The sequence below is a fragment of the Herpailurus yagouaroundi genome, unplaced genomic scaffold (genome assembly GCF_014898765.1).
Source record: "Herpailurus yagouaroundi ecotype Mexico unplaced genomic scaffold, PumYag 67700, whole genome shotgun sequence".
NCBI classification, from domain to species: Eukaryota; Metazoa; Chordata; class Mammalia; order Carnivora; family Felidae; genus Herpailurus; species Herpailurus yagouaroundi.
This window is the reverse complement of record NW_024420499.1, coordinates 8,222,174-8,246,213: the sequence shown is the minus strand read 5'-3', so window position 1 is coordinate 8,246,213 and position 24,040 is coordinate 8,222,174. Positions and strand designations below refer to the sequence as shown.

Sequence of the window (24,040 nt, the reverse complement as noted above, 5' to 3'; positions counted from 1 at the left end):
CTGTCTCTCTCTGTCCCAAAAATAAATAAACTTTGAAAAAAAAAAAGAAAAAAAAAAAGAAAACAGTATGGAGATTCCTCAAAAAGTCAAAAATAGAAATACTGTATGATCCAATAACTCCACTACTGGTTGGTATTTACCCAAAGAAAATCAAAACACTAATCTGAAAAGATATATGCACCTCTATGTTTATTGCAGCATTGTTTACAGTAGTCAAAATATTGAGGCAACCTAAGTGTCCATCAATAGACAAAAGGTTAAGGAAGATTTGGTATATATATTGGAATGAAGAGCATGGACTATTATGCAGCCATAAAAAGGATGAGATCATGCCATTTGCAATGACATGGATGAACCTAGAGGATGTTACACTAAGTGCGATAAGTCAGACTGAGAAATACCATGTGATTTCACTCATATGTGGAATACAAAAAATAATAATAATAATAAGCAAATAAAAAGCAGAAGCAGACCTATAAATACAGAGGACAAACAGGGTTGCCAGAGAGGAGGTGGTGAGGAGGTGAGCACAGTGGGTGAAAGGGAGTGGGAGGTACAGGCTTCCAGTTATGGAATGAATAAGTCATGACAATAAAAGATACAGCACAGGGAATATAGTCAGTGGTATTGTAATAGCACTGTATGGTGACAGATGGTAGTGATACTTATGGTGAGCACAGTATAACATATAGAAAAGTTGAATCACTATGTTGTACACCTGTAACTAATGTAATATTGTGGGTCAATTATACTCAAAATTTTTTTTAAAAAAATCAGGTGAAAACATGTGTGATGCATTAAAAAAGATGTTGTAGGTACACTTTCAAGGGAGTCAGCCCTAGCACGTCGCAGTCATGGTGTGGTGCGGTAGCGTGTGGTTCAGAAAGTATGGAAACTTCATTGATAACCTAAGACTCTTCACGGGAGGAAGTGGTGGAATGGGTTACCCTCGTTTAGGTGGAGAAGGTGGAAAAGGTGGTGATGTCTGGGTTGTAGCCCATAAGAAAATGACTTTAAAACAACTTAAAGACAAATATCCTCAGAAATGGTTTGTGGCTGGAGAAGGAGCAAATAGTCGTGTTAATGCACTGAAAGGCTCCAGAGGAAAAGACTGTGAAATTCCTGTACCTGTGGGTATTTCAGTAACTGATGAAAATGGTAAAATTATAGAAGAACTCAATAAAGAGAAGGACAGAATTTTGGTAGCTGAAGGAGGTCTTGGTGGTAAATTACTTACAAATTTCTTACCATTGAAAGGCCAGAAACGAGTCATTCACCTTGATCTAAAACTTATAGCTGATATAGGCCTAGTAGGATTCCCAAATGCAGGAAAATCCCCTTTGCTAAGTCAGGTTTCTCATGCAAAACCTGCAATCGCAGATTATGCATTTACAACATTAAAGCCTGAACTTGGAAAGATTGTGTATAATGATTTCAGACAGATATCAGTAGCTGATCTTCCTGGTTTAATAGAAGGAGCGCATATAACAAAGGAATGGGCCGCAAATTCCTCAAGCATATAGAAAGAACTAGACAACTACTTTTTGTTGTCGATATTTCTGGATTTCAGCTTTCTTCCCAAACTCAATACAGAACTGCCTTTGAAACCATAATACTTCTTACAAAAGAGTTGGAATTGTACAAAGAGGAACTTCAGACAAAACCTGCACTCCTGGCAGTTAATAAAATGGACTTGCCAGGTGCCCAAGATATGTTCCATGTACTGATGAATCAACTCCAGAATCCTAAAGATTTTTTGCATTTATTTAAGAAAAACATGATTCCAGAGAGGACTGTGAGTTCCAACACATCATCCCCATCTCTGCAATTACAGGAGAAGGAATTGAAGAATTAAAGAACTATATAAGAAAATCTCTGGATGAACATGCCAATCAGAAAAAATGGTGCATATCATAAGAAACAGTTGCTTAATTTACAGATTTCTAATACAATATCTTATAATGAGCCACCACCAAATAATGGTGTTACTAGTCCCAGATAGATGTAATTTAAATCTATTAAAAATGATATCAAGGGGGGAAAAAAAGAAAAGGATGTTGTATGTTTCTTCTTAATACGTGATTACTGGTAAATGCACAGATAAAAGGACTCGAAGGGTAGGTATACACTAAACTGTTGAAATAGTTGCATATAAAGGTAGGAGAGTAGCACTATGGGAGGTTTAGTGAAATGAAACTTAAGAATTCCTTTAATATTAAATATTTCACAAAGAAAACCAACTGATGTTTAATGTATGTATATTACAGGCATACCTCACTTTATTGCATCTGGCTCTTTTGCACTTCTCAGATACTGCAGTTTATACAAATTGAAGGTTTGTGGCAACCCTGCATCAAGCAAGTCTGTCATTTTTCCAGCAGCATTTGCTCACTTTGTGTCTCTGTCACATTTTGTTAATTCTCACAATATTTCAAACTTCTTCATTATTACCATATTTGTTATGGTGATCTGTGATCAGTGATTATGACTCACTGAAAGCTCAGATGATTAGCATTTTTAGCAATAAAGTATTTTTTAATTAAGCTATGCCCATTTTTTTAGACATAATGCACACTTAGTAGACTACAGTATAGTATTAACTTTTATAAGCACCGAGACAACAAAAAATTCATTTGACTTGCTTTATTGTAATATTTACTTTATTATCGTGGCCTGGAGCTGAACCTGCAATATCTCCAAGGTATGCCTGTACTGATTTTATAAACAACGGAAATTTATTTCTCACAGTTCTGGAGGTTGGGAAGTTCAAGATTATGGCACTAGTAGCTTTAGTGTCTGATGAGAGCCTGATTCCTCATTGACAGCCATCTTCTTAATGTAACCTCACATGGCAGAAGGGGTATGCCTGTCCTTTTAAAAGCATTATACAAAGGCAGGAAAAGATAAATCTGGCATATGTGAAAGAAAGAACCAAATAAGTATAGCGATTTTAATATCAGACAAAATGAAATTCATGGTGAATAGATTTCCGTGGATTTACAGGACTGTTTTAAAATATAAAAGGAACCACTCATAACAAACTTTTATGCACCCCAAAGCAAAAATTTTAATTTGTAGATAGAATCTGCTAGAACTGCAACAAATTAAAAATCCATACATACAGTAAAAAACTTTAAAACACGACTCTTAAAAATGAAATGATTAATATATATGTTATGGAGAGCCAGAGAGTGGACTATTTGGGTTGAATTGTGTCCCCCAAAAAAAGATAAAGTCTTAACCCATGGTACCTGCAGGTGTTAAAATAGGGTCTTTGCAAATATAATCAAGTTAAGATGAAGTCATTAGAGTGGGCCCTAATCCAATATGACTGGTGCCCTTATAAGAAGAGGAGATACAGATACAGAGATATATTTAGGAAGAATACCAAGTAACAATGAAGGCAGGCTTTATGCTGCCACAGGCCAAGGAATGCCTAGGGATACCAGAAGCCCGAAAAGGCAAGAAAAGATTTTTCTCTCTAGGCTTTAGAAGGAGCATGGCCCTACTAACAACACCTTGATTTCAGACTTCTAGCCTTGAGAACTTAGAGACCATGAATTTCTGGTTTTAAGCCACTCCATTTGTGGTTACAGAAGTCATAGGACACTAATACAATGCTCTTCATAAAGTTGAGAAAGTTCTCTTCCACTTGAATGTTTTATTCAGAATGTTTTATTTTTGTATGAATATAATTTATTGTCAAATTGGCTTACATACAACACCCAGTGCTCATTCATGCCATTTGCAGCAATGTGGATGGAACTGGAAGGTATTATGCTGAGAGAAATAAGTCAGTCAGAGGACAGATATCATATGTTTTCACTCATATGTGGATCTTGTTTTATTTTTTATCATGTACAAGTGTTGAATTTTTTTGTTTTTATTCTGCATAGATTGAAGGATCATATAATTTTCATTTTTTAGCCTGTTAGCATGATAGGTTAAAATGACAGATTTTTACATATTGAACCAGACTTTCATCACTGAAATAAACCCCATTGTATGTAATTATTATTCTACATTGCTGAATTACATTTGCTGACATTTTATAAGGAATTTTCATCAATATTCATGATGGATATTGGTATATAGTTTTCTTTTTTATTCTGTGTTAAGCTTTTGTATCAGTCTAATATTAACTTCATAAAAAATTAGGAAGTGTTCTCTCCACTTCTATTTTGTGGAAAAGATTGTATATAATTTGTATTAATGTTTCATTAAACATTTAGCAGAATTCTTCAATGAAATTATCTTGACCTGGAGATTTCTTATTTGAGAGGTTTTTAAAATAGACTTTATTGTGATGAGCACCAGGTGTTGTATGGAAGGAAGTGTTTAATCACTGTATTGTACTCCTGAAACTAATATTACACCGTATGTTAACTAAGGGGAATTTAAATAAAAACTTTGTTTTTCCTTCTCCAAATTTTTATTTAAGTTCCAGTGTAATAGGAGTTTCAGGTGTAGAATTCAGTGATTCATCACTTCCATACAATACCCAGTGCTCATCACAACAAGTGCACTCCTTAATACCCATCACCTATTTAGCCCCTCCCCTCCACCCACCTCCCCTTTGGCAACCATTGGTTTGTTCTCTATAGTTAAAAGTCTGTTTCTTGGCTTGACTCTCTTTTTTTTTCACCTATGTTCATTTTTGTTTCTTAAATTCCACATATGAGTGAAATCATATTTTTGTCTTTGACTATTTCGCCTAGCATGATACTTTCTAGTTCCATCCACATCATTGCAAATAGCAAGATTTCATTCTTTTTTATGGCTGAGTAATATTCCATTATATAATTCCATTACATTACATAATTCCTTTATATATATACACACACACACACACACACACACACACACACACACACACCTTCTTTATTCATCAGTTGGTGGACATTTGGGCTCTTTCCATAATTTAGCTATTATTGATAATGATGCTATAAATGTCAGGATGCATGTGTCCCTTCAATTCAGTATTTTTGTATCGTTTGGGTAAATACCTAGTAGTACAATTGCTGGATGGTAAGGTAGTTCTATTTGTAACTTTTTGAGGAACCTCCATATTGTTTTCCAGAGTGGCTTCACTACTTTGCATTCCCACCAACAATGTAAGAGGGTTGCCCTTTTTCCACATCCTCTCCAACACCTATTGTCTCCTGTCTTGTTAATTTTAGCCATTCTGAGTGGTATGAGGTAAAATCTCATTCTAGTTTTGTTTTGTATTTCCCTCTTGATGAGTGATGTTGAGCATTTTTTAATGTGTCTATATTAGCCATCTGTATGTCTTTTTTAGAAAAATATCTATTCTTGTCTTCTGCCCATTTTTAACTGGATTATTTGGTTTTTGGGTGTTGAGTTTGATAAGTTCTTTATATATTTTATATACTAACCCTTTGTCAGATATTTCATTTGCAAATATCTTCTCCCATTCTATAGGCTGCCTTTTAGTTTTATTGACTGTTTCCTTCACTGTGCAGAAGCTTTTAATTTTGATGTAGTCCCAATAGTTTATTTTTGTTTTGTTTCCCTTACTTCAGGAGACATATCTAGAAAGAAGTTGCTATAGCCAGTGTCAAAGAGGTTACTGCCTGTATTATCCTCTAGGATTTTGATGGTTTCCTGTCCCACATTTAAGTCTTTCATCCATTTTGAATTGTGTATGGTGTAAGAAAGTGGTCCAGTTTCATTCTTTTGCATGTTGCTGTCCAGTTTTCCCAACACCATTTGTTGAGGAGACTGTCCTTTCCCATTGGATATTCTTTCCTCCTTTGTTGAATATTAGTTGACCATGTAGTTGTGGGATTATTTCTGGGTTTTCTGTTATGTTCTAATTGATCTATGTGGCCATTTTTGTGCTGGTACCACACTGTCTTATCTTGATCACTACAGCTCTGTAATATAACTTGAAGTCCGGAATTCTTATGCCTCCTTTTTCAAGATTGTTTTGACTATTTAGTGTCTTTTGTAGTTCCATACAAATTTTAGCACTGTTTGTTCTAGCTCTGTGAAAAATGCTGGTGGTATTTTGATAGGGATTGCATTAAATGTGCAGATTGCTTTGGGTAGTATAGACATGTTAACAATAATTGTTCTTCCAGTTCATGAGCATGGAATATTTTTCCATTTCTTTGTGTTATCTTCAATCTCTTTCATACGTGTTTTAAAGTTTTCAGAGTACAGATCTTTCATCTCTTTGGTTAGGTTTATTCCTAGATATCTTATGGGTTTGGGTACCATTTTAAATGGGATGACTTCCTTGATTTCTCTTTCTGCTGCTTCATTATTGGTGTATAGAAATGCAACAGATATCTGTATGTTGATTTTGTATCCTGTGACTTTACTGAATTCACGTATAGTTCTAGCAATTTTTTGGTGGTCTGTAGGTTTTGTATATAGAGTGTCATATCATCTGAAAATAGGGAAAGTTTGTCTTCTTCCTTGCAGGTTTGGCCTTTTATTTCCTTTTGATGTCTGATTGCTGAGGCTAGGACTTCCAGTACTATGTTAAAAAACAGTGGTGAAAGTGGACTTCCCTATCTTCTTCCTGGCTGTAGAGGAAAGGCTCTCAGTTTTTCCCCATTGAGGATGATATTAGCTGTGGGTTTTCCATATATGACTTTTATGATGTTTTGGTATGTTCCCTCTATCCCTACTTTGTTGAGGGTTTTTTATCAAGAATGGATGTCATACTTTGTCAAATGCTTTTTCTGTATCTATTAAAAGGATCATATGGTACTTATCCTTTCTTTTATTAATGTGGTGTATTAAATTTATTTGCAAAGATTGAACCACCCTTAAAGCCCAGGAATAAATCCCACTTGACTGTGGTGAATGATTCTTTTAATGTACTGTTGGATTTGATTTGTTAGTATTTTATTGAGAATCTTAACATCCATGTAGTTCTCTTTTTAAGTGGAGTCTTTTTCTGGTTTTGGAATCAGGGTAATACTGGCATCATAGAATGAATTTGGAAGTTTTCCTTTCATTTCAGTTTTTTGGAACAGGCGTTAACTCTTATTTAAATGTTTGGTATAATTCTCCTGTGAAGCCATCTGGCCCTGGACTTTTGTTTGTTGGGAGATTTTGGATTACTGATTCAATTTCCTTGCTGGCTCTGGGTCTGTTTAATTTTTCCATTTCTTCCTGTTTCAGTTTGGTATGTCTCTAGGAATTTATCCACTTTTCCAGTTTGTCTAACTCATTGGCATATAATTTTTCATAATATTCTCTTATAATTGTATGTATCTCTATGGCGTTGGTTGTTATGGCCCCGCTCTCATTTGTGATTTTATTTGAGTTGTTTTTCTTTTCTTTTTGATAAGTCTGGCTAGGGGCTTATCAATCTTGTTAATTTTTTCAAAGCACTGGCTTCTGGTTTCATTGATCTGTTCTACTATTTTTTTTAGCTTCTATATCGTTTATTTGCCCTAAACTTAAGTATTTCCTTTCTTCTGTTGGCTTTAGGCTTCACTTGTTCTTTTTCTAGCTCTTTCAGGTGTAAGGTTAGGTTATTTATTTGATATTTTTCTTGCTTCTTGATATACGCCTGTATTGCTATATATTTCCCTCTTAGGACTGCTTTTGCTGCATCCCAAATGTTTTGACCATTATGTCTTCAAAAATATGAAATACTTCACAAATTTACATGTCATCCTTGCACAGGGGCCATGCTAATCTCTGTATCATTCCAATCTTAGTTTATGAGCTGCCAAGGAAGACACTAAATAAAAACTTTTTTTTTTCAACGTTTATTTATTTTTGGGACAGAGAGAGACAGCATGAACGGGCGAGGGGCAGAGAGAGAGGGAGACACAGAATCGGAAACAGGCTCCAGGCTCTGAGCCATCAGCCCAGAGCCCGACGCGGGGCTCGAACTCACGGACCGCGAGATCGTGACCTGGCTGAAGTCGGACGCTTAACCGACTGCGCCACCCAGGCGCCCCAATAAAAACTTTTAAGAAAGAAAGAAAATAGACTTTGAGAATAGCTGTACATTCACATTAGAACTGAGAAGGTAGTGCAGAGTTCCCATATACCCCCTCACATGGTTTCTCCTATTATTAATTTCTTATGTTATTATGGTACATTCATTGTAATTAATAAACCAATATTATCACTTTATTATTTTCTAAAGTATATACCTTATTCAAATTTCCTTGGATTTTACCTGATGTGTTTCTGCTTCCAGATCTCATCCAGGATACTTGTATTTATTTGTTATGTCTCCTTAGGACCCTCTTGGCTGTGAAAATGCCTCAGATTTTTCTTATTGGTGATGACCTTGACAGTTTTAAAGCATATAGGTCAAGTGTTCTTCAGAATACCCTTCTATTGGAATTTTTTATAATTTTTAAATCATGACTAAACTAGAATTATTGTTTTTCTTTTTTGGGGACACAACAGATAAATTCGCATTTTCATCACTTTGTATCAAAGGTTAATATACTCTCAACATGACATCACTATTGCTACTGACATTGATCACTTAGCTGAAGTGGAATTTGTGAGATTTCTCCAATGGAAAGTTGGTTTTTGTCTCCATTCCCCTTGACATACTGTATTTGGGAAAAGAAATTCACTACACTCAGCAGCCTATACTTTAGGTGTAGGGATTTATGCTCTCCTTTTAGTGCAAAGTATCTATACAAATCACTTAGAAATTTTATGCAAGAAAAATTGTGCTCTCTTTTAGTTCATTGAGCATCCTTATGACAGTTGTTTTAAATTTCTTTGTCTGGTAACTCATATATCTCCATTTCTTTAGTGTAAGTTTCTGGAAATTTATTTTGTTCCTTTAATTTGGCCATACTTTCCTGTTTCTTTGTATGTCTTATTTTAAATTAGGACTTTCACATGTGAAAGTCTTTATAGTCTGGCTTTGTATAAGGAAGATCTTCACCAGTAAGCCGAGCTTGAGTTCTGGAGACCTCTCAAGCCTTTTCTGGGGATGCATCTTTTCTGGGCTTGTGTGCAAAATGTTGTAGTTGAAGAGGTTTTCCTGTTTGTTTCTACTCAGAAATTTCCTCTGATGTCTGTTTGCAGTACTAAAGCCTTTCTGGTTTGTACCAAGCTGTGGCACATGAGCTCTACCTAGTGTCTATCTTCAGTACTGTGGATTATTTGGTGTTAGACCATGAAGTTATTTCCTTTGTTCTCAGCAGTCCCCAACCTGGTGCCAATTCTTGTCAGTGTTTTGATTCATGTAAGAGAACTCTAGTCCCTGATGCAACCCCCTGAAAAGTCAGAATGTTGGATGTATATTCCACTCTTCTCTTTCCCTCCCTGAGAAGAAGCCAGACATTGGAAATGTTCTCACTATCACACTGTGCTGTACCAGAGGTGGGAGCTTTGGTGAGTAAATACCATCAATTTTCTGTCTTCAATGTAGTTCTTCTTGGACATATACTTCATATGTCAGGAGCTTCTTAACTGGTTTTCATGAAAGCAATTGATCTGTGCAATGTTATGGTCATGTCACCATCGGGTAAAGGGGATTTGGGGCTTTCTATTCTGCTATCTTGATGACAGTAATCCACTAACATTCCTTTTAATACGGATGTGGAGATGTCTATTGGGATTTCACTGAATTTATAGATTATTTTGAGGAGAACATATAACTTTATAAGTTTTTCCTCATGTCACCAATGTAGTGTTCATAGTTTATTCATAATACTTAAATGGCAGTAATCACAACCTTGAAAGTTATGAAATTTCTCTCTCATTTCTTAAAGAAATGGAAAAGTTTAGACTTTTCCCTTACATTCTAAATACAAATCTGTGAACAAACACAAGTAACTATTCCAATTAAAAATATTTTCACAATGAGAGTTCAATTTTGCCATCCTTTCATTAAAAATAAACCACTGCAGAGAATTTCAGTTCTGCCAAAGTAAAGTAGCCCTACTCCTCCCAGGACCTACCCATAAAAGAAAAAAATCTCTGGATATAACACAAAAAAAAGCATAGGAAGACTCTGAAAGGAATTAAAAAGAAGGCATACTACAAAGGTACCTTTAGACTTGAAGAAGAACACATTAGTGAGTTCCCTGGGTGTCTTTGTTGCCTTTCCTCTATCCTGGACAGAACATTTCATAAGGGTGTCTTTGTTGCCTTTCCTCTATCCTGGACAGAACATTTCATAAGCCTTGAAAACAAACCCACCAAAAGGCAGATTCTAAAAAAGATTCCAAAAAAGCCTGTTCTCCTTAGTGAAAGAGTGACATAACAATAGAAAACCTTTTTGGCAATATCTACCCTATTCCACCCAAACATCAATGGTAAAACAGTACCCCTCCCAGCATGGTTTCAGTAGGTCAGAACAGGAAGTTGATCTCTCATCCCATCCTGCCCTTGCCCCCACAGAAGTAGGCATCAGCACTCAAATTTCCACACCTGCCTCTGGTAGTATAGGAGGGGCACAGCAGGAAGCTAATCTTCTCTTCCCCATCTTGCAGAAGGTGGCAGCGCCCTGATTCCCTGGCAATGGTAGTATCAGCAGGTTCCAGCAGCCTTTTAAGCCTCCACCCCACACAGCATCAATGAGACTGAACAAAGTGATACAAGCTGGAGCCATTTAGCAATCCACTTTACTCCCAGCAGGAAATTGGGCCTTCACCCTTAATCCTGCAGTCTCATGCAGCATCAGCAAGACTACACAAGGGCAGGTAACAAGAGGTGGAGATAGTGTTCTGCCCATCTTTTGCCAGTATCAGTTTGGAAGTGTTCCCTCCTTTGCAGTATTTTAGAAGCATTTAAAAAGGATTGGAGGCTTGGTATTATCAGTTTGGGAGAATTCACCAGTGAAGCCATCTGGTCCTGGGATTTTCTTTGATTTTGATTATTGAATCAGTTGCCTTACTCATTATTGCTCTCTTCAAATTTTCTATTTATTCATGGTTCACTCTTGATAGGTTGTGTATTCCTATCCATTTCTAATAGTTTATCCAATTTGTTGGCATTTAATTATTCATAATAATCTCTCATAATCCTTTTTATTTCTGTGGCATCAGTTGTTATGTCCTCTTTTGAATTTCTGATCTTATTTATTTGACTCATCTTTTTTTCTTAGTCAAGGGTTTGTCAATTTTGTTTATCTCTTCAAAAAAACAGTTCAGTATTGTTGATTTTTTTCTATTCTCTATTTCATTTACTTCTGATCTTTATACTTCTCCTCTGATCTTTATTAGTTATTTCCTTCTGCTAACTTTTGGCTTACTTTGTTCTTCTTTTGCTAGTTTCTTGAAGTATGAATTTGTGTCACTTATTTGGGAGCTTTTCCTTTTTTTAGTAGGCATTTATCACTATAAAATTCCTCTTAATATTGTTTTTGCTGCATCCCACAAATTTTGCTATGAGTGAAAAAGCAACTTACAGGATGTGAGATACTTGCATACCATATATCTGGTAAAAGCTTAATATCCAAAATATATAGGGAGGTCCTACAACTCAATAGCAAAACAAAAAAAAAATCCAGTAGTCCTCCTTACCCACAGTTTAGCTTTCCACAATTTTAGTTACCTGTAATCAACTGCTGTCCAGACGCAGATGATCCTTTGTCTGACACATTGTCAGAAGGTCAACAGTAGCCTAACACTACATCACAAGGCCTATACTGTTCACCTCACTTCATCTTGTCACAGAGGCATTTTGTCATCTCATCTCATCACAAGAAGATATTTTGAGAAAAGGAGAGAATACAGTCCCATAACATTTATTACAATATATTGTTATAATTGTTCTATTTTATTGTTAGTTGTTATTAATCTCTCACTGTGCTTAATTTATAAATTAAACTTAATAATAGTATATATGTATAGGAAAGTTATTGTATATATAGGATTCAGTACTATCTGCAGTTTCATGTATCCACTGGAGGTCTTGGAATGTATATCCTTACAGATAAGGGGAGACCACTATAACACAATTTAAAAATGGGAAAAAGGGGCTTCTGGGAAGATGGCGGCATAGTAGGACGCTGAGCTCACCACGTCCTGTGGATCACTTAGATTCCACCCACACCTGCCTAAATAACCCAGAAAATCACCAGAAGACTAGCAGAACAGATTATCCGGAGCCAAGCATAGACGAGAGGTCCATGGAAGAGGGTAGGAAGGGCGGAGAGGCAGTGCACGCTACATGGACTGGCAGGAGGGAGCCGGGGCGGAGGGGCAGCCCCCCGGCAAAGCAGAGCCCCCAATTCTGGCTTGCAAAAGCAGAGGGGCCGGATGGAGTGTGTTCGGACAGCAAGCGGGACTTAACATCTGGAAGGTTATAAGTTAACAGCTTTGCTGAGAGAGTGGGAGGGCTGGAGGACAGCGGGAGGGAGAGGACGACAGAGCGCAGCTTGGTGGGGAACAAAGGCACTCGCCAGCGCCATCTCTCTCACCCATCCCCCAGCCAAAATCCCAAAGGGAACCAGTTCCTCCCAGGGAACTTGATGGCACCGCGCAAACACCCAACGCTGTGCTTCTGCGGATCCATCCCTCCGGTGGGTCTGACTCCCTCCCGGTGCCGCAGGGCCCCTCCCGAAGTGGATCTCTGAAGGAAAACGAGATGAGCCTGGCCCTCCTGCCCCTGTGCACCTTGCTGATCTGCCCCAGATAATACACCAGATCCCCAGCACCACAAGCCTAGCAATGTGCAAGTAGCCCAGACAGGCCATGCCACCCCACAGTGAATCCTGCCCCTGGGGGAGGGGAAGAGAAAGTACACACCAGTCTGACTGTGGCCCCAGCGGTGGGCTGGGGGCACACATCAGGTCGAACTGTGGCCCCACCCACCAACTCCAGTTATTCGAAACAACACAGGGGAAGTGCCCCGCTGTTCCGCACCACTCCAGGGACTATCCAAAATGACGAAACAGAAGATTTCCCCTCAAAAAAACTCCAGGAAATAATGACAGCTAACAAAATGATCAAAAACGATTTAAACAATATAACAGAAAGTGAATTTAGAATAATAGACATGAAATTAATCGCTGGGCTTGAACAGTATAAAGGACAGCAGAGAATCTAATGCTACAGAGATCAAGACACTAAGAAACAGTCAGGAGGAGCTAAAAAATGCTGCTAACGAGCTGCAAAATAAAATGGGGATGACCACAGCTCGGATTGAAGAGGCAGAGGAGAGAATAGGTGAACCAGAAGATAAAGTAATGGAAAAAGAAGAAGCTGAGAAAAAGACAGATAAAAAAAATCCAGGAGTATTAGGGGAAAATTAGAGAACTAAGTGATGCACTAAAGAGAAATAATGTACGCATAGTTGGTATTCCAGAGGAGGAAGAGAGAGGGAAAGGGGCTGAAGGTGTACTTGAACAAATCATAGCTAAGAACTTCCCTGATCTGGGGAAGGAAAAAGGCATTGAAATCCAAGAGGCACAAAAACTCCCTTTAACGTACTTGAACCAATCTTCTGCACGACATATCATAGTAAAACTGGCAAAATACAAGGATAAAGAGAAAATTCTGAAAGCAGCAAGGGGTAAACGTGCCCTCACATATAAAGGGAGACCTATAAGACTCGTGACGGATCTCTCTACTGAAACTTGGCAGGCCAGAAAGGAATGGCAGGAGATCTTCAATGTGATGAACAGAAAAAATATGCAGCTGAGAATCCTTTATCCAGCAAGTCTGTCATTTAGAATAGAAGGAGAGATAAAGGTCTTCCCAAACAAAAACTGAAGGAATTCATCACCACTAAATCAGCCCTACAAGAGATCCTAAGGGGGATCCTGTGAGACAAAGTACCGGAGACACCGCTACAAGCATGAAACCTACAGACATCACAATGACTCTAAACCCATATCTTTCTATAATAACACTGAACGTAAATGGACTAAATGCGCCAACCAAAAGACATAGGGTATCAGAATGGATAAAAAAACAAGACCCATCTATTTGGTGTCTACAAAACTCATCTTAGACCTGAGGACACCTTCAGATTGAAAGTGAGGGGATGGAGAACTATCTATCATGCTACTGGAAGTCAAAAGAAAGCTAGAGTAGCCATACTTATATCAGACAAACTAGACTTTAAATTAAAGGCTGTAAGAAGAGATGAAGAAGGACATTATATAAGAGGGACAGGGTCTATCCATCAGGAAGAGCTAACAATTATAAATGTCTATGCGCCGAATACCGGAGCCCCCAAATATATAAAACAATTACTCATAAACATAAGCAACCTTATTGATAAGAATGTGGTAATTTCAGGGGACTTTAACCCCACTTACAGAAATGGATAGATCATCTAGACACACGGTCAATAAAGAAACAAGGGCCCTGAATGAGACATTGGATCAGATGGATTGACAGATATATTTAGAACTCTGCATCCCAAAGCAACAGAATATACTTTCTTCTCGAGTGCACATGGAACATTCTCCAAGATAGATCATAGACTGGGTCACAAAACAGCCCTTCATAAGTTTACAAGAATTGAAATCATACCATGCATACTTTCAGACCACAATGCTATGAAGCTTGAAATCAACCACAGAAAAAAGTCTGGAAAACCTCCAAAAGCATGGAGGTTAAAGAACACCCTACTAACGAATGAGTGGGTCAACCAGGCAATTAGAGAAGAAATTAAAAAATAATGGAAACAAACGAAAATGAAAATACAACAATCCAAACGCTTTGGGACGCAGCGAAGGCAGTCCTGAGAGGAAAATACATTGCAATCCAGGCCTATCTCCAGAAACAAGAAAAATCCCAAATACAAAATCTAACAGCACACCTAAAGGAAATAGAAGCAGAGCAGCAAAGACACCCCAAACCCAGCAGAAGAAGAGAAATAATAAAGATTGGAGCAGAAATAAACAATATAGAATCTAAAAAAACTGGAGAGCAGATCAATGAAACCAAGAGCTGGTTTTTTGAAAAAATAAACAAAATTGACAAACCTCTAGCCAGGCTTCTCAAAAAGAAAAGGGAGAGGACCCAAATAGATAAAATCATGAAGGAAAATGGAATTATTACAACCAGTCCCTCAGAGATACAAGCAATTATCAGGGAATACTATGAAAAATTATATGCCAACAAACTGGACAACCTGGAAGAAATGGACAAATTCCTAAACAGCCACACACTTCCAAAACTCAAACAGGAGGAAATAGAAAGCTTGAACAGACCCATAACCAGCGAAGAAATTGAATTGGTTATCAAAAATCTCCCAAAAAATAAGAGTCCGGGACCAGATGGCTTCCTTGGGGAATTCGACCAGACATTTAAAGCAGAGATAATACCTATCCTTCTCAAGCTCTTCCAAAAAATAGAAAGGGAAGGAAAACTTCCAGACTCATTCTACGAAGCCAGTATTACTTTTATTCCTAAACCAGAGACCCAGCACAAAAAGAGAACTACAGGCCAATATCCCTGATGAATATAGATGCAAAAATTCTCAATAAGATACTAGCAAATCGAATTCAACAGCATATAAAAAGAATTATTCACCATGATCAAGTGGGATTCATTCCTGGGATGCAGGGCTGGTTCAACATTTGCAAATCAATCAACGTGATACATCACATTAATAAAAGAAAAGATAAGAACCATATGATCCTGTCAATCGATGCAGAAAAAGCATTTGACAAAATTCAGCATCCTTTCGTAATAAAAACCTTCGAGAAAGTCGGGATAGAAGGAACATACTTAAACATCATAAAAGCCATTTATGAAAAGCCTACAGCTAATATCATCCTCAATGGGGAAAAACTGAGAGCTTTCCCCCTGAGATCAGGAACATGACAGGGATGTCCACTCTCACCACTGTTGTTCAACATAGTGTTGGAAGTGCTAGCATCAGCAATCAGACAACAAAAGGAAATCCAAGGCATCAAAATTGGCAAAGATGAAGTCAAGCTTTCACTTTTTGCAGATGACATGATATTATACATGGAAAATCCGATAGACTCCACCAAAAGTCTGCTGGAACTGATACATGAATTCAGCAAAGTCGCATGATACAAAATCAATGTACAGAAATCAGTTACATTCTTATACACTAATAATGAAGCAGCAGAAAGAGAAATAAAGAAACTGATCCCATTCACAATTGCACCAAGAAGCATAAAATACCTAAGAATAAATCTAACCAAAAATATACAAGATCTGTATGCTGAAAACTATAGAAAGCTTATGAAGGAAATTGAAGAAGATATAAAGAAATGGAAAAACATTCTGTACTCATGGGTTGGAAGAATAAGTATTGTTAAAATGTCAATACTACCCAAAGGTATCTACACATTCAATGCAATCCCAATCAAAATTGCACCAGCATTCTTCTCGAAACTAGAACAAGCAATCCTAAAATTCATATGGAACCACAAAAGGCCCCGAATAGCCAAAGTAATTTTGAAGAAGAAGACCAAAGCAGGAGGCATCACAATCCCAGACTTTAGCCTCTACTGCAAATCTGTAATCATCAAGACAGCATGGTATTGGCATAAAAACAGACACATAGACCAATTGAATAGAATAGAAACCCCATAACTAGACCCACAAGAGTATGTCCAACTAATCTTCGACAAAGCAGGAAAGAGTATCCAATGGAAAAAAGACAGTCTCTTTAACAAATGGTGCTGGGAGTACTGGACAGCAACAGGCACAGGAATGAAACTAGACCACTTTCTTACACCATTCACAAGAATTAGCTCAAAATGGATAAAGGACTTCAATGTGAGATAGGAAACCATCAAAACACTAGAGGAGAAAGCAGGAAAAGACCTCTCTGACCTCAGTCACAGCAATTTCTTATTTGACACATCCCCAAAGGCAAGGGAATTAAAAGCAAAAAGGAACTATTGGGACCTCATGAAGAGAAAAAGCTTCTGCACAGCAAAGGACACAATCAACAAAACTAAAAGGCAACCAACGGAATGGGAAAAGATATTTGCAAATGACATATCAGACAAAGGGGTAGTATCCAAAATCTATAAAGAGCTCACCAAACTCCACACCCAAAAAACAAATAATCCAGTGAAGAAATGGGCAGAAAACATGAATAGACACTTCTCTAAAGAAGACATCCTGATGGCCAACAGACACATGAAAAGATGCTCAACGTCGCTCCTCATCAGGGAAATACAAATCAAAACCACACTCAGATACCACCTCACTCCAGTCAGAGTGGCCAAAATGAACAAATCAGGAGAGTATAGATGCTGGAGAGGATGTGGAGAAACGGGAACCCTCTTGCACTGTTGGTGGGAATGCAAACTGGTGCAGCCACTCTGGAAAACAGTGTGGAGGTTCCTCAAAAAATTAAAAATAGACCTACCCTATGACCCAGCAATAGCACTGCTAGGAATTTACCCAAGGGATACAGGAGTACTGATGCATAGGGGCACTTGTACCCCAATGTTTATAGCAGTACTCTCAACAATAGCCAAATTATGGAAAATGTCTAAATGTCCATCAACTCATGAATGGATAAAGACATTGTGGTTTATATACACGATGGAGTAATACGTGGCAATGAGAAAGAATGAAATATGGCCCTTTGTAGCAACGTGGATGGAACTGGAGAGTGTTATGCTAAGTGAAATAAGCCATATAGAGAAAAACAGATACCATATGTTTTCACTCTTATGTGGATCCTGAGAAACTTAACAGAAACCCATGGGGGAGGGGAAGGAAAAAAAAAAGAAAAAAAAAAGAGGGGAGAGTGGGAGAGAGAGCCAAAGCATAAGAGGCTCTTAAAAACTGAGAACAAACTGAGGGTTGATGGGGGGTGAGAGGGTGGGGAGGGTAGGTGATGGGCATTGAAGAGGGCATCTTTTGGGATGAGCACTGGGTGTTGTATGGAAACTAATTTGACAATAAATTTCATATAATAATAAAATAAAATAAAAATGGGAAAAGGATTTAAATACACATCTCTTTAAGGAAGACACAAATGGTCAACAGGTATGTGAAAAAATGCTCACCGTCACTAATCAGGGAAATGCAAATCAAAACCACAATTAAGTATCATCTTACTCCTGTTAGGATGACAATCTTAAAAAAAAGAGAGAGATAACAAGTGTTAGCAAGGAGGTAAAGAAATGAAACCCTTGTACACTATTGGTGGGAATGTAAAATGATGCCACTATGTAAAACAGTAGGAAGGTTTCTCAAAAAATTAAAAATAGAACTACCATATGGTCCAGAAATCCCACTTCTGTGTATTTATCTGAAGGAAATGAAATCAGGATTTCAAAGATATATCTGTTCTCACATGTTCATGGAAGCATTATTCACAATAGTCAAGAAATGGAAACAGCATAAATGCCCATTTACAGAAGAATAGATCAAGAAAATATGATATATACATACATAATATGAAATTCTATTCAGCCTTAAAAGAAAAGGAAGGAAATCCTACCATTTAGGACAATATAGATGGACCTGGGGGACATTATACTAGGTGAATAAGCCAAAAACAGAAGGACAATACTACATGATTCCACTTATATGAAGTATCTAAAATCATCAATTCATAGAAACAGAGTAAAATTGTTGTTCCCAGGGTCTGGGGCAAGGGGAAATGGGGTATTGCTGTTCAACAGGTGTAAAGTTTTAGTTAAACAAGGTGAATAAGTTATAGAGATGTGCTGTACAACATTGTACCTATGGTTAACAATACTGTACTTTGTACTTAGAGAATTTGATGAGGGTAGATATCATGTTGAGTTCTTACCACAATAAAAAACAAGACAGGAATTATTTTTGTCAGTAATTAGTTTAAATGTAAACAGATTAAGCCCTTAAATAAAAGGCTGAAGTTAACAAGTGGGTTTTTAAAAAGCATGATCCAATTATATTCTGTTTAGAAGAGACATACTATAGATATGTTTAAAGTAAAAGGATAGAAAAAAAAGTGTTTTGTGCAAATAGTAATCAAAAGAGGGCGGGGGTGGATATACTAATATCAGACAAAAAAGACTTTAAAAGATGTCAAAAACAAGAAAAGGACACTATTCATAAAAGTATCAGAGTGCTATAGCAATTAGAAACATATACCCACATCAAAAACAAAGCCCCAAAATATAGGAAGCTAAAGTTGACAGAATTGAAGGGAGAAATAGTGAATTCTACAATAATTGTTGGGGGCTTCAATATCCCACTTACAAAAATGCAAAGAACAGTTAGGTAGAAGATCAGAAGGGAAATAGAGGCCTTGAGCAACACAATAAACCAATTATATTTAGTCAATATGCAGAGCACCCCATTCAACAAAAATGTCAGAATACCCATTCTATGCACATGAAACATTCTCCAGGATAGACCATAAGTTAGGCCACATAACGATTAATATATTATAAAAGTGAAATTATGTTAAGTATTTTCTTTGAACACATTGGGAAAGAACTAGGAATCAATAACAGAAGAAAAACTGGGAAATTCCCAAATGCATACAAATTTTAAAATACTAAAAAAATAAATAATGGGTAAAAGGAAAAAGCACAATTGATATTAGAAAAAACATTAAAATGAATGCAAATGGAACACAACACACCAAGATTTATGAGGTACAGTGAAAGAAGTGCTCAACAGGAAATTTATGGCTATAAATGCCTATATTTAAAAACAAGAAAAATCTCAGGGCTCCTGGGTGGCTCAGTCAGTTAAACCTCTGACTTCAGCTCAGGTTATGATCTCACAGTTTATGGGTTCAAGCCCCATGTCGGGCTCTGTGCTGACAGCTCGGAGCCTAGAGCCTGCTTCTGATTCTCTCTCTCTCTCTCTCTCTCTGTCTCTCTCTCTGCCGCTCTAGTGCTCATGCTCACTCTCTCTCTGTCCCTCCCTCAAAAGAAAAAACTAAACATTAAAAAAAAATTTTTAATAAGAAAAATCCCAAATCAATCACCTAACTTTATAGCTTAATGAGCTAGAAAATGAAGAGCAAGTAAACCCAAAGCTAGAAGAAAGAAATAATAAAAATTAGAGCAGAGATAAATGATAGATATATAAAAACAATAAAGGGAACCGACAGAACCAATAGATGGTTCTTTGAAAAGATAAAAATAACAAGCCTTTATCTAAACTGACAAAGACAAAAGAGAGGACTCAAATCATTAGAACTAGAAAATGTTATGGGCTGAATTGTGTCACATCAAAATTAATGTTTTAGTCCTAGCACCTATTCGCTCAAAATGTAACTATATTTTGAGATACAACCTTTAAGGAGGTAATTCATTTGAATGAAATCATTGGGGTGGGTCCTAATCCAATATAATTGGTGTCCTTATAAGAAGGGGAAATTAGGGCACAGCTGCACATGCACTGAAGACCATATGAAGACAAAAGGAGATGGCCATCTACAGGCCACGAAGAGAGGCCTCAGAATGAAATTAATCTTGCCAACATCCTGATCTTGTATTTCTAGCCTCCAGAAGAGTGAGGAAATAAGTTTCTATTGTTTAACCTACCTAGTCTGTGTTATGGCAGGCCTACCAAACTAATAAAGAGCATTACTACAAACCTTGCAGAAATAAAAAGTATCATAATAGAATAGTATGAACAACTATATACCAACAAATTAGAAAAACTGGAGGAATAGACAAATATCTAAACAAACAAAAATTACCAAAACTGCTTCAAGAAGAAATATAAAATCTGAATAGTTCTATAACAAATAAAGAGATTGAATCCATAGTCAAAAACCTCCCAACAAAAACCCAGGACAAGATGGGCTTCATTGTGAACTTCTACCAAACATTTAAAGAAGAGTTAATACATTCTCAAATTATTCCAAAATGTCAAAGAGGAAGGAGTACAATCTAACATTCTATGAGGCCAGCATTACCCTATTACAAAAGCCAGATCAAAACATCACATTAAAAGAAAAATAGAGATCAATATCCTTTATAAATATAGATGCAAAAATCCTCAACAATATACTAGCAAACCAAATCCAGGAGTGAGCCCCGCGTCAGGCTCTGGGCTGATGGCTCAGAGCCTGGAGCCTGTTTCCGATTCTGTGTCTCCCTCTCACTCTGCCCCTCCCCCGTTCATGCTCTGTCTCTCTCTGTCCCAAAAATAAATAAACGTTGAAAAAAAAAAGAGTTTTATACAAATGATCAAGTGGGATTAATCCCAGGAATAAATAGTGGTTCAACTTAAGAAAATAAATCAATGTAATATATCACAGTAATAAAAGGAAGGGAAAAAAATAGGATTGATTCAGTTAAAGTAGAAAAAGGACTTGGCAAAACCCAACACCATCCCATGGCAAAAGTGCTCAACAAGCTAGGAATAGAAGGCAAGTACCTCAACATGAAAAGTGAAATTTATTATTAAAGAAACCCTACAACTAACATTATATTCATTGGTAAAAGAATGAAAGAGTTTCGGTTACAATAGGAACAACACAAGAATGACCACATTCACCACTTCTATTCAGCATTGTATAAGAAACTCTAGCCAGAGAAATTAGACAATAAAAAGAAATAAGCAATTAAATTTAAAAGGAAGAATAAAATTTATCTCTATTATCTCAAATGATCTTATACATAGATTCTAAAGAGTCAACAAAAAGTATTAGAGCAGTAAACAAATTCAACAAATTTTCAAGATATGAGATCAATGCACAATTATCAGCTGTGTTTCTATATATTAGCCAAGAACTATCCAAAAAGGAAATTGAGAATTTTCTCCAAAGAAGATATACACATGGCCAGCAAGCACATGAAAAGATGCTCAATGTCATTAGTGATTAAGGAAATGAAAATCAAAACCATAGTGAGTTATCATTTTATAACCACTAGGATGACTATAATCAAAAAATGGAAAATAATAAGTGTTGGACAGAATATATAGAATTTGGAATACTTATATATTGCTGGTCAGAATGTAAAATGGTTTAGTGTCTATAGAAAAGAAGTTTGGTGTTCTTCAAAAAGCTAGATATAGAATTACCATGTGACACAGCGATTCCACTCCTGATTATACATCAAAAGAATTGAAAACAAGTATTCAAACAAAACTTGTACATAAATGTTCATGCAGCACTATTTACAATAGCCAAAAGGTGGTCAACAGTTCAAATGTCCATTAAGGTTTTAATGACCTAACAGAGTACATCCATACTGTGGAGTGTTATTCAGCCATAAAAAATAATGAAGTACTAATACTTGATACAACATGGGTGAGCCTCAAAAATAAGTGAAAGAAGCAAGACACAAAAGGCCACATATTAGGTTATTCCATTTATATGAAATACTGTAACAGGTAAACCTGTAGTGACAGAAATCTGATCACTGGTTGCCAGGGGCTGGAGGGGGAGGAAAATGTGTAGTGACTACTAATTTGTATGTGGTTTCCTTTTGAGATGATGAAAACACATTGAAACTAGATAGAGGTAATGGTGGCACAAATTGTGGATGTACTAAATGCCACTGAGCTGTATACTGTAAAATGATTAATTCTGTTATAAGAATTTCACTTCAATAAAAACAAAGAAAAGTAACCAATCGGATCAGGAACTTTATTAAGGAGTTCATATTAACAACTTTGAGATGAAATGGGAAACATTTAAAGATTTTAGTAAGTGGTGTGAGAATACAAAATTTGTACTTCGAAAGAGACAATATTAGAATTTTCAATTATGTTCACATTTCTTTATAATTTTCAAATTTGGTGTGCTTCATAATGTGAGAATATTATTTCTTTCTCTCTCTCTCTGTGTGTGTGTGTGTGTGTGTGTGTGTTTCAGGGCCACATGATGAGAAATGTTTGGAGATTTTAATTTATAAAACTCAGAGACTACAAATGTATGAATGTCATCTGAAGACACAGAAAGTTAAAATAATGAATGATGACTCAACCATTTCAGTCTCCACTCGGCAGGTTCTAAAAACCTGTCACAAAACTGGACTATGCAGACATCTTTTTTACCTGTTGAATTCTTTGTCCCCAAAACACACAGATGCATACACATACTCACAATATGTAAATACATATACACACACAAAATAAAACCCAAAAGTTATGGTAGATACCAAAAAGGCCTGATATTGATATAGGTGTTCTAACCTTATTGCATTGAAATATACCGGCTAAATGTTCCTACTTCCAAGACACATTGGCATGTCCCAAATGTCATCATAATGTTTTGTTGGATGTCAGCTGTCTATGGCAATCTGAAAGTACTAATTCATCCCCAAAGACCAAAGCTTAATATGTACTTTAGCCATACAAATCCATCCCAATATAATGAATGAAGGAAAATATAAAAATCTTAGAGATAATGCAAATCAGTCACCAATGAATATGCATAGGAGAGAGAGGAGGCATTTTAAACACTGGGATATGGAGTACATGATGATTAACAGGTTGGTATTTTTAATGTGAGACAGAGATATCAAGTCCAGTCCTAATTTAGGAACACCTTACAGCCTGACGTAATACACTGCCAGACTGGAATGCATCTCAAATTCTACACAGCCTTCACCATTTACATGGCACAGATGACTCTGAAACTCAAAGATAGAATAAGAGCATGTATGAGACATGTCTAATGTCCTTAACTGAGTGCCTCAAGTTTGAATCCCTGCCTACAATGTTCTGGTTCCCTGAATCCACCCAACAACAAACACACGCACAATTCTACTAAGGTTGGGTTACTTGACATTTCTGATACCAGATCCTGGTATACAGTGGGTCCTCTCAGTGCATAACTCTGCTCAGTATTTTGACTGCAAGGCAAAAACAAAACAAAACAAAAAAAACCACTGCAACTAAAGTTGACACAATTTTTAGTCACTGGGGTGCTTTCATTAGGGTCCTAAATTTATCCTCAGAGGTGTAACCTTACAAAACACATCAATTGCTCACATATGTTTCACAATGCTAAAACTGAATGAAGGAATGAATGAGTTATGACAGAAAATGTCAAAATGTGCATGCAATAGTTTCTTGTAGCTGCTATAACAAATTACCACAAACTTGGTGGCTTAAAACAACAGCAATTTTTCTGCCAGGGTTCTGTAGGCCAGAAGTCCAAAATAAAGGTGTCTAGGGCTATTTTCTCCAAAGTCTCAAGGGGAGAATTC

General features: G+C 36.8%; 2 protein-coding genes and 1 non-coding gene across 3 annotated transcripts in view; 2 read left to right on the top strand and 1 right to left on the bottom strand.

Moving 5' to 3' along the window:
- Nucleotides 1–24,040, top strand: part of LOC121025714 (small ubiquitin-related modifier 2-like) — a 156,847-nt gene that overhangs the window by 108,320 nt on the left and 24,487 nt on the right. The gene's annotated exons all lie outside the window — the stretch shown is intronic.
- LOC121025713 (GTP-binding protein 10-like) lies at nt 839–2,029 on the top strand. Its single transcript, XM_040468399.1, is given in 4 exon segments — nt 839–1,482; nt 1,485–1,793; nt 1,796–1,896; nt 1,898–2,029. Coding segments are annotated over 4 exon segments (1,143 nt in total). The 5' UTR covers nt 839–854; the 3' UTR covers nt 2,003–2,029.
- On the bottom strand, nt 7,624–7,727 carry LOC121025780 (U6 spliceosomal RNA). The gene has a single exon (XR_005788144.1). It is a non-coding gene; the product is annotated as a U6 spliceosomal RNA (small nuclear RNA).